The sequence below is a fragment of the Cucumis sativus genome, chromosome 7 (assembly GCF_000004075.3).
Source record: "Cucumis sativus cultivar 9930 chromosome 7, Cucumber_9930_V3, whole genome shotgun sequence".
NCBI classification, from domain to species: Eukaryota; Viridiplantae; Streptophyta; class Magnoliopsida; order Cucurbitales; family Cucurbitaceae; genus Cucumis; species Cucumis sativus.
In genome coordinates, this window is record NC_026661.2 from 18501825 (window position 1) to 18512600 (window position 10776).

The 10776-nt window shown below is 32.3% G+C and overlaps 2 protein-coding genes across 3 annotated transcripts; both read left to right on the forward strand.

The window, feature by feature from the left end:
* Window positions 1–2462: 2462 nt before the first annotated feature.
* LOC116405145 (universal stress protein YxiE-like) lies at window positions 2463–4233 on the forward strand. 2 transcript variants are annotated; one of them, XM_031888878.1, is made up of 4 exons: window positions 2463–3330; window positions 3443–3546; window positions 3766–3887; window positions 3991–4233. In XM_031888878.1, the coding sequence occupies exons 1-4, from the start codon at window positions 3144–3146 to the stop codon at window positions 4094–4096; spliced, it is 519 nt and encodes a 172-aa protein (XP_031744738.1). In that variant the 5' UTR covers window positions 2463–3143; the 3' UTR covers window positions 4097–4233. The 2 variants fall into 2 exon arrangements, with proteins under 2 accessions (XP_031744738.1, XP_031744739.1); XM_031888879.1 differs by having other exon boundaries at window positions 3994–4233.
* A 647-nt stretch (window positions 4234–4880) lies between these two features.
* On the forward strand, window positions 4881–10295 carry LOC101202825 (universal stress protein PHOS34). Its single transcript, XM_031889239.1, has 8 exons — window positions 4881–5215; window positions 5311–5414; window positions 5563–5684; window positions 6017–6102; window positions 8993–9193; window positions 9325–9431; window positions 9505–9626; window positions 10092–10295. The coding sequence occupies exons 1-8, from the start codon at window positions 5035–5037 to the stop codon at window positions 10174–10176; spliced, it is 1008 nt and encodes a 335-aa protein (XP_031745099.1). The 5' UTR covers window positions 4881–5034; the 3' UTR covers window positions 10177–10295.
* Window positions 10296–10776: the final 481 nt, after the last annotated feature.

Sequence of the window (10776 nt, forward strand, 5' to 3'; positions counted from 1 at the left end):
TTTGTTAATTACTTTCTAAAAGTTATCCATCTCCAATCTATAATCTAGTTCTTAGGGAGGTAAATAGGAATTGCAGGATTGATTGGAACTTACCAAGTTTTGGACGGTGATTTAAAGAGGAAAGCTGCAAGAACTATCAAGATTGTCAAAGAAATTTGCGCTTCAAAATCTGTATGGAATGAGTTTGAATTTTTTGATTTAGCTTGACTCAATCGTTTGAATTTCAAATTGAAGGAATGCAAACTTGCGATGATTTTATCAAATCTAATTCAATTGTGTGAATTAGTAATGGAGAAACAGAAATCATATATAATAGTTTGAAAATATGTAGAAAACAGAAAGAAATATCTATGGAGTTCAACTGAATTGAGTTGCATGTTTGTGATCTTGAATTTAAGTTCAAGAAGGAGATGCTAGGTACGTACCGTGTGAGGTGGTGACTAAGCACCGGGTACGAAACTGTGGCCGTGGAGCTATCAAAAGGCACTTTCTCCTAAACGCAGTATTAGTTTTGTCTTTTTTCTTTTCGAGTCCGTTGGAGATATATAACCAGGTGTGGATAAGAGAAAAACATAAGGAGGCTGGCAATAAGCTTGCCAAGGAGTTGGAGAAGTTAGATAGTTCCATTAATTATGGGAGTAAGAAAGCCTCCTCCAAGGAGGGGAGGCTGTCTAGTCTAAGTGTTATGAACTGTTTTCTGGAATGTAAGGGGGTTAGATGCCAGATGCTTAGACAGGAGATTTCTGATATTCTCATTCTGATGGAAACTAGAAGAAGTTCGTTTTGTTAGTACAGGGAAGAGCAAGGGGTGGAGTGGGAGGCTTTAGTTCGGTTGGGATTTCTCGACTAGCATGTGTATACAAGTTTTCTTTTTTTTTTTCTTTTAGCAAAGATATCATCTTGTTGAACTAAGATTTTTCATTTTTATATTTAGTGCAACAGCCACAAAAATAAAGATCAAACATTTGACTTCTAAAAAGGAACATGATGCCAATTATTGTTGAGCTGAATTCTGTTCAATTTTTGCTTCCAAGGCGTTTGATTGAAGAAATTTAAGACTGTTTTGATAGTCAATTTTCTTTTCTAAGGTTTGGAAAAAAATATTGAAAACCATTATTATGTGAAAACAAACATAATTATGAACAACAAAACAAATAGAAAAATAAGCTAAGATTCAAAGTAGCCATTTGTTTTTTTAGGTTTATATCTTTTTTTTCTTAGAGTTGAAAACATATTTACTCTCATTTTTCATTTTTTTTTCACAATGGCTTGGATCTATATTGAATACGAGAGTGGGATTCGATTTGTAGCCAATTTGTAAAAAAAATCATAAAACTTTTTTTTAAGAAAAAAAAAAAATCAAATATGACATGATTTTTGAAAACATTAATAACAAAAAAAAAAATACTGTACCAAAGCAAAGAATTAATCATTATATGCTTAATTTTTAAATGCTAAAAAAAAAAAAAACAAAATGTTTAACCAACCAAATCTAAATGACAAATTAAAAACTTATTACTAAACTACTGAGTTTGAATAAAATAGACTGTCTAACCTTTAATTTTGAATATAATAAATTTTGATTTTGTATCTAAACTTGACATTTCTCTTTTTAAATTTGTGGTTGAAAACAAAATTAAAAGTTCAATAATTATAAACTCTAAAAGTTCTGTAGATCCTATCGAAAATATAATTCAATAATTCAATAATTTATTAGATATAGAGAATCCTAACTCTTTTGTGTAGTACATGCATAGATTCTAGAGTATGAAGTTAAGGACGTCTATTTTCACTTTCAAATTTTAGAAGACCGTTAAATAATTTTTAACATTTTTTTGTCATAAAAAAATTATGAATATATTAGATGTGCAAATTTATAGAAAAGGAATGGTAATACGTGATGCTTTATGGTAAAATTGTGTATAAAATTTTTGTCTAGATTTATACCATGAAGGGATATATATATATATATATATATATTTATTTATTGTTCTTAAAATCCCCTTTAGAAAACAAACTCTATTGAATTAGAAAAAAATATAAATAAACAAAGATCTTATCTAAACCAATTTTTTTTTGAATTGTTTCTGGGGTATTTTCTAAAATAATAAAATAAATTAAAAAATTTACAGAATTACATTTCTATAATTGTCAAGGATTCTTTTGTTTAGTTGAGATTTTTATTTATTTGTAGTTTTTTCTATTTCAACAAGTTTGTTTGCTAAAGGTTTTTTGAAAGAATAATAATTTTAAAAAAAACAAAATATATCCATTTTATGGTATAAATTTAGACAAAAACTTATACACTAGTAAAATTGTAAATATTTTGTCAAATAAACATCAAGGGAATTTTCATTTATTTGGTCAATTTTTTTACTGTTTCTAAACTTAAATCTGATATATATATATATATATATATATATATATATATATATATATATATATATATTAATGGCAGGGCTGTTGTAGGGAGTGTTAGTGATTATTGTAGGGATCCCAATTCCCAAATGATAGGGTAATTTGGAGAATCCTACAAACTTATATAATCATCAAATAAAAAAAAAAAAGAAGGGTTGTGGTATTTGATACGAATTGTGAATCCCCAAAGCTTTGTAATAATAAAGCTTCATTTCTTTGTGTGATCTGAGAGTGGTGTTTGTGTTCAAGAAAATTTCAAATTCCTCTGTTCAAACTCTGTTTTGTGTAGGTTCTATGAACTTTGTTGTTCAATCTATTAAAGTTTTCAAAATTTGTTTTGCCAACTTTTGTAGGTGGGATACACACATATTCAAGGTAAGATTTGAATTTTATTTTAATAATTCAATGATGATGCATGCTGCTTTCGTAAAGTAATAAAAGTTGGTGTATTTATATTGACATCGGACTATGCTCCCTATCTAGTAAAGTAGTAAGTTCCAATTTAATGAATGAAACTATGACGATGCATATTCTTTTAACTGAAAATACAAACAAGTGTACCTCTTGGAATGTCTTAGTCCGCCACATTTGCTGACACGGCCTGCCACGTGGACAAACTCCCCCTTCTAACTGAAAAAGAAAAGGTGCCGCCGCGTTCTCCCTCTCCTCTGTTTTAAACCGTTTTATCAATCCCCGGTGTTCTGAATATCCTCTCGACGGCGACCATGGCGGCACCAGCATCAAAGCCAGTGATGGTAATTGGAGTCGACGACAGCGAATGTGCAATCGCCGCCCTCGAATGGACGTTGGACCGATTCTTCTCTCAAACGATAGGATTACATCCGTTCAAGCTCGTCGTCGTTCACGTCAAACCATCTCCGGACGTCTTCGTCGGCTTCTCTGGATCGGGAAGTAAGATCGATCTTCTTTATCAGTCCTCTCTGCTACTACTTTTCAATAGTTATCCATCTATAATCTAGTTCTTCGGGAGGCGATTAGTGAGTTATGAAATTATTATAATCAGGCATTGCAGGATCAATTGAAACTTACCAAGCTTTCGACGGTGATTTGAAGAGAAAAGCTGAGAGAACTATAAAAAATGCCAGAGAAATTTGCGCTTCGAAATCGGTAACAATTGAGTTTGAATTTCTCGATTTAGCATGCCTCGATCGTTTGAATCTCAAATTGAATGAATGCAAGCTTGCAATGATATAATCGAATCTGATCCAATTGTGTGAATCAGTAACGGAGAAAACAGAAATCGTGTAGAGCGTACAGGTTGAACATCTGTAGTGAACAGAAAGCAATTTCGAATTGGAGTTTTAATTGAATAGAATTGAATTGCAGGTTTGTGATGTTGAATTTGAGGTTGAAGAAGGAGATGCTAGGTATGTACTATGCGAGGCGGCGATTAAGCACCGGGCTTCAGTGCTCGTGGTAGGAAGCCGTGACCATGGAGCTATCAAAAGGTACTTTCTCCAAAACACAATATTGGTTATTTATTTTTATTTTGACCAAATATCAATGAAATCCTACAATAATAATTAAAACTTCTATGCTCCATCTAAATAGCAGGGCGTTGTTAGGGAGTGTGAGTGACCATTGCGCCCATCAGGCTCCTTGCACCGTCATGATTGTCAAGATCAACCATCCTACAATCACAAAGGCCCTAAAATAGATCAATTTCTATCTTCCTTCAAACTTATATGTATATCGTCTTTCTAAATTATATATGTTTCTACCTTCAACCTGAGCGAATTATATCATGAAAAATCGGATCTGGTTGGCAATGCGAATGCGAATTTTATTATGCTATATGTTATTCATGCACTAATTCTAAACAATTAACTAAGTTACACGAGTGAATGCACACATACATATTTTTCTTAAGATAAACAACCAAAAATGTTTTTTCTTTATAGTTTAGTAGTATGAAAAATGAAAATTGTTGGTTTATGTAATATAACTACGTCCTTTGACACGTCGATCTCCTAAAAATAGTTTGGATTCTACCGAAATATTCACAAACAATAACAAAGGAAGAATGAAAGTATCATCATTCTTAGTCTACAAGTTTTTCCATACAAAGGATATTATGTAATAATCCTAGTAGTTTTCTCAATCAGACATTTTAATTCAATTATTTTTTTATCATGCTCCTTCACTCATACTACCACAAATTGTTCTAATACTATAATACTAAAAAGAATAATCATACTAAAATAATCGTAGTAAATAGTACAATTAATTCCAAAATTAATTCTAATAAACTAGAATTATAGTACATAAATACTACTATTAATTTTTTTAAAAATATATTTTGTTTTAAACGTGATTTATGCAAGCAAGTGGTCAATTTTTAAAGAAAATACTTGAAATTTTCTTCAAACTAATTTTCCAATTATCTAAATACTTGTAAAATCTGCTGGTAGCCAGGTGTAACGACGTGTCACGTTATTTCAGTGACATCTTAATCTCTCCTTTCCGTTTTCCCTCTCCACGTGGATAAAAGTTCCCTTATAAAATTAACGCCGTTTTCACTTCCGATTAAAACTGCTTTACACTTCCAACAAAAAAAAAAAAAAAAAACCGGCGGTGGCGGGAAGAGTCCTTCCAATGGCGACGGAGGAGAAGCAAGTTATAGTGATCGGAGTCGACGACAGCGAATACGCAACCTACGCTTTAGAATGGACACTCGACCATTTCTTCTCTTCAACGCCAAATCCTCCCTTCAAGCTCGTCGTCGTCTACGCCAAACCGTTTCCCGACGTATTCGTCGGCGTCGGCGGACCTGGAAGTAAGATCAACATTTACAAAATTAGTCTCAAATCCCTGTTCATTGATATATGCTTGGTTTATCGATGCGGTAGTGAATCGAGAAATTGTAATCAGTGATTGTAGGATCTGCGGGAAGTTACCAGTTCCTGAACGAGGATTTGAAGAAGAAAGCAGCGTTGGTCATCGCAACAGCAAGAGGAATCTGCGAATCAAAATCGGTAAGAGGATTTAATATAATTTCTGGATTATTATATGGAATTTTGAATCGAAATGGATTAATTGAGAGAAGTTTGGGGAATTAAATTTGTGTGGAATTCTGTGTTGAGTTTGATTAGATGTTTGGGATGATGGAATGGGAAAATGTAGGTGAATGATGTGAAATATGAGGTGGATGAAGGAGATGCTAGGTATGTGCTGTGTCAGGCGGTGGAGAAGCATAATGCTTCAATGTTGGTGGTGGGAAGCCATGGCTATGGAGCTCTCAAGAGGTAACTTTATTTAACACGCATTTAAGAGGGAAAGAAGAAGAACAAAGCTAAACGTACTTGTGAAATATTTGGTCCCTAAAAATGTACTAATACGTCTAAGAAATTTTGGTCTACTATCAATGCTTAATTTTTTAAAAAAAGATCAATCCACCTAAAAGTCTTTTAAAGAATTGCTCAACTTTATGAACCTATAAAGATTTTTGGTAATTATATTTTTGTTTGCAAACAATTATGTTTAATTAGTCAAAGCCGTAGTAATCACTTTTTTCTTAGAAACCAAGCAATTAGCATTACTTTAGTTGAAGTAGATGGATGATCATATGTGAATGCAGGGCTTTTTTGGGGAGTGTGAGTGACTATTGCGCTCATCAAGCTTCATGTACTGTCATGATTGTCAAGAAACTCAAAACCAAGGAAGGTTAGACACACACAAGTGAATGCAAAACAAATCATGGTCAAATTTAATATCATATATATGAAAAATTAAATAAAATGTAGCTTTCCTAAATATTTCTCCTTTTCTTTTTGTCTTTTCTTTGTGGGTTTTTAAATGTAGGAATATTGTAGAATCAAGTAATAATGTGGCCATGTTCCATTGTTGTACATTTTACTATGGTTGTTGTACCATTTCTTTAATAATAACAGAAGTTTGTACAATAATGTTCCAATAATAAAACAGAGCTCAGATTTTTTTATTCACATTTCTTTCTTCACTGGCTAATTTCCTTTTTCTAGTGGCCACACATCGGCCTTTTATTGAGCTTTCTCACTTTACCAACAAATTTCTTTGTGAACATAAAATAAAGATACAAATTTGCTGCATAGCAAGCTAGCCATGATATTGCTTGGACGGATGAGTGTGTAATTTTAGAGATTTATACATCTTTTAGAGGTAATTTAAGATGTAAATATGCCCACAACGTTAACATATAATAACATTTATTGATTTGATCCCAATAAGCTCACAAGATATTGATGCTTTTACGAAGTTCTGTACATCAGTCATTTGATCCTTGTTCATAAGAGATTGATGCTTTTCATGAAGTTTTGTCTCTTCATTCTTGCATCTTGATTTCTTTCTTTGTTGTAATTTCTTTCCTTCCTTCTTTCTGTCTTCTGGTCTCACTCTGATTTACACCACAAAAACAAAAAGAAAGGAAAATCATGATCGTCATGCTCATTTTCCTTTGGTGGTTTGTTTTGCCGATCAACAAGGAAAGAAAATTTATGTCTATCATGCTCTACTTTCCTCTCTCCTACACCATTTGTTTTGCAAAATGAAGAACGACTTGGATGCAAAACTAAGGGATTCATTTGCTATGTCCAGTTGTCGAACATTAAATTTAGATATCTTTTCACATCAAGCATCCTTACGTTCCAAATTCAATTTGTAGTTAGAATTTGCATTTTGGATGAGACTAACCAATAACCACGCTTTCAAGTAAGCATAATTTGTTTCATCATGAATTTGAGAACTTGTGGTATGTTCACCTTCTGTAGCAGTGTCTATCTTAACTAGATTATTGGTTTGCTTCGCTTTAATACCAGTGAAAAAGATAAAATTTCCCTAATACGAAATATTAATGTTACCAGTGAGAAAAACAAAATTTCTCTAATACGGAATATAAATGTTAAGCACGATATCATGAACAATATGTCTCAGGAGTGTGTAATAATATTGAAATAATTACAATCAAAAGTACTTCTTATTGATAGACTCTATTTAATGACTTGTGTATATAGCTTTTTGTTTAATTTTAACTCATGCTTCCTTTACTCCCACTTGTACAACAATGTTTTGTTTGATGAGATCTCTTCAATACAGTGTTGTCAAGTTGCTCTTGCACTCGAGTCCTTCAATTAAGAATACAAAGATTTTCAATGACAACAAATGTAAAAATAGTCAATGAACACACTCTTCTACCATTGGAACCATCACATGAATACGAATAGCTTTAAAAAGAAATTTAAGAAGGGAATAAACAAAATGCCATTCCATGGAATGCCATGCAGATGGACAAAAGAAGTATTTTGTAAAACAAAATTTCTCTAATACGAAATATAAATGTTAAGCACGAACAATATGTATGAGAATATCATGAACAATATGTATGGGAAGTGTGTAATAATAAAAATATAGACATAAAATTTGAGAATATCATGAACAATACGTATGAGAAGTGTGAAATAATAAAAATATAAAGACATAAAAGTTGATAGCCTAGTTGGATTTAGTATTACTTAGTTATGTTTGGAGGGTTGTATTAGCCTAGTTGGATTTAGTATTACTTAGTTATGTTTGGAGGGTTGTATATAGTTGGTGGGAAAAAATTTCAGGCATCCTTCAGATAATTCAAATAGAAGTAATTGGATGTCCGACTCGGACCTATATGACATGACCGAGCAATAGAAATACTCTTAAGACTCCACTTTTGTCATATATTTCATACATTGATATACTCTAACACTCCACTTTTGTCATATATTCCATACATCACACTAGGTAAATATCATATTCATGGAATATGATTCACCTTCAAGATGCCTTAGTGGTAAAATGGTAGATATGCGAGACTCAGAATCTCGTGCTACAGAGTGTGGGGGTCTGAGTCCTCTTCAAGGCTTATGTTGAAAATGTTCGTTGAATTGGAAGGAATAAAAAGAGTTTAATGTTCGTTGAATTGGAAGGAATAAAAAGAGTTTAACGATTACCATCAAAAATACTTATAGATAGACTCGCTATTGAATGACTTGTGTATATAGCTTTTTGTTTAATTTTAACTCATGCTTCCTTACTCCCACTTGTACAACAATGTTTTGTTTGAGATCTCTTCTCTTCAATACTGCGTTCTCGGGTTTCTCTTGCACGCGAGTTCCTTCAATTATGAATAAAAAGATATCAACAAATGTAAAAACAGTCAATGAACACACTCTTCTACGATTGGAACCATCATATGAATATGAATAGCTTTAAAAAGAAATTTAAGAAGGGAATAAACAAAATGCCATGCAGATAGACAAAAGAAGTATTTTGTAAAATCTATCGGCAGTCACTTGACAAATTGGTCTTTTGACATGTTATCTATGACATGTCAATCCACGTATAGAAATTTACTCATTAGTAGCCACGCCACGTGGGCAGAGGTGTCAAAGCTCTCTCACATTTTCATGACACAACTCCTGACATGGCCAGTCACGTAGACAATCTCACCTCTAAAAACCAAAAACCGAAAGAAGAAAAAAGAAAAAAAAATTCGTAGGGTTGCTTCTTCTTCCTCATCTTTCCCAATTCAAACCGCTTCACAGAGGAACTACTCCAATGGCGGCGGCGACGACGAAGAAGCCTGTGATGTTAATCGGAATCGACGACAGTGAATACGCAATCGGCGCTCTGGAGTGGACATTAAACCACTTCTTCTCATCAACCATAAATCCACCTCTCTTCAAGCTCATCCTCCTCCACGCCAAGCCAATTCCCGAAATCTACCTCGATATCTCCGGTCCAGGGAGTAAGAACTATATCCTAATCCATCGATACTCCTCCTCTTCAATCTCTGCAAATCCATTTCTCAATTTCAAGTCTCAACCGATAATAATAATTCAACTATGTGTTGTGTTTTTTGAAATTATAATTAATCAGTGTTTATGGGATCTGCTCCTGGATTGTACCAAGTATTGGATCAGAACTTGAAGAAGAAAGCAGGGAGAATCATGGAGAAAGCGAAGGAGATATGCGCGAGTAGATCGGTAAAAGAATTGTGATTGAGGTTGATTATGAATATGGAGGTCGATTAATTTTGGGTTTTCAATTGTTTTGTAGGTTCGTAATGTTGAGTTCGTGGTTGAAGAAGGAGATGCTAGGAATGTATTGTGTGAGGGTGTTAATAAATACGGTGCTTCTATGTTGGTGGTGGGAAGCCATGGCTATGGAGCCATTAAAAGGTTATTTTACTTTACTTGTTTTATACGAAATTTTAAAAAAATTCTAAAGGAAAATTTTTATCAAGGATACTCTTTAAATTAACCCAATAAACTAAAATATTTATAAAATGTCGTAAATTTTTTAATTTTATCACTTCAAATAAAAATGTGAAAAATACAGATGGATAAAAATAAATATGTATTTATCAACTTATATGCTATATTTTGTAATTTTTTTGGTCAAACTTCGTCATTTTTACCATTTTTGTCATTTTTGTCATTTTTTACAATTTTTCTTTTATTTATTTATTTAAAAATACTTCCACGAGAATGTTTCAATAAAAAATTTATTTTACTTTTTTCTTTTAAAATATTTATAAATATAATAAAATTAATCTTTCTGTTATTTGATTATGTCGTAGAATATAGTTTTATTTTGTGGAGTGAGAATTGGAAAATGCCTTTTAACACGTGATTTTTGTGCAGGGCGTTGTTAGGGAGTGTGAGTGATTATTGCGCTCATCATGCTCAATGCACCATCACAATCGTGAAGCCTAAACCCAACACTTAGAATAATAATAAGAAAAAAAGGAAGAATTGTCCATGTCAAATATTTACGATATAGTCGACTTAGATCATCATAGAATTTTGCTATAACTTATAAATACAAAAAAAAGAAAAATTAGTTTTTTATTATCTTAGTAGGTAGAGTATCAAGAGTTGCTATTTGGAGAATTTCAATAGTAAAACTTTTGAACTCCGACAACGGGTAATCTCTTGTGGTATTAGCCCACAACTTTCTATGACGTTGAGGTGTTGGAGTCCAAAGCCCTTGCATCTTACCAAAATCTACTCGTGCCTACTCTTATCTTTTTTATAAATAGGTGTAAATAGAATTTGGTTGATGAATAAATGGTAATAAGTCTTAGATTACTTTTAGTAATAAGTTATACATCTTTTATTTTTATTTTTATTTTTTTGTAACAATAAAGGTAAAGATAATAACAAATGTACTAGAGGTAAAGATAATAACAAATGTACTAGATTATTTTTAGATATAGTAATAATATATGTAGCAACTTAACAATGGTAAAGATAAGTTTTACGTAACTTTCATCCTTAGGTTGAGCTCAATCTCAATCATAATGTAACCACAAGGTGGATCTTACAA

Bases quoted from the DNA above. Each gene is read 5' to 3' on its own strand.
- LOC116405145 (XM_031888878.1), top strand. From the start codon at position 3,144: ATGGCGGCACCAGCATCAAAGCCAGTGATGGTAATTGGAGTCGACGAC. The intron at 3,331-3,442 runs GTAAGATCGATC...TATTATAATCAG, and splicing joins CGGCTTCTCTGGATCGGGAA to GCATTGCAGGATCAATTGAA. The intron at 3,547-3,765 runs GTAACAATTGAG...ATTGAATTGCAG, and splicing joins AAATTTGCGCTTCGAAATCG to GTTTGTGATGTTGAATTTGA.
- LOC101202825 (XM_031889239.1), top strand. From the start codon at position 5,035: ATGGCGACGGAGGAGAAGCAAGTTATAGTGATCGGAGTCGACGACAGC. The intron at 9,432-9,504 runs GTAAAAGAATTG...ATTGTTTTGTAG, and splicing joins AGATATGCGCGAGTAGATCG to GTTCGTAATGTTGAGTTCGT. The intron at 9,627-10,091 runs GTTATTTTACTT...ATTTTTGTGCAG, and splicing joins GGCTATGGAGCCATTAAAAG to GGCGTTGTTAGGGAGTGTGA.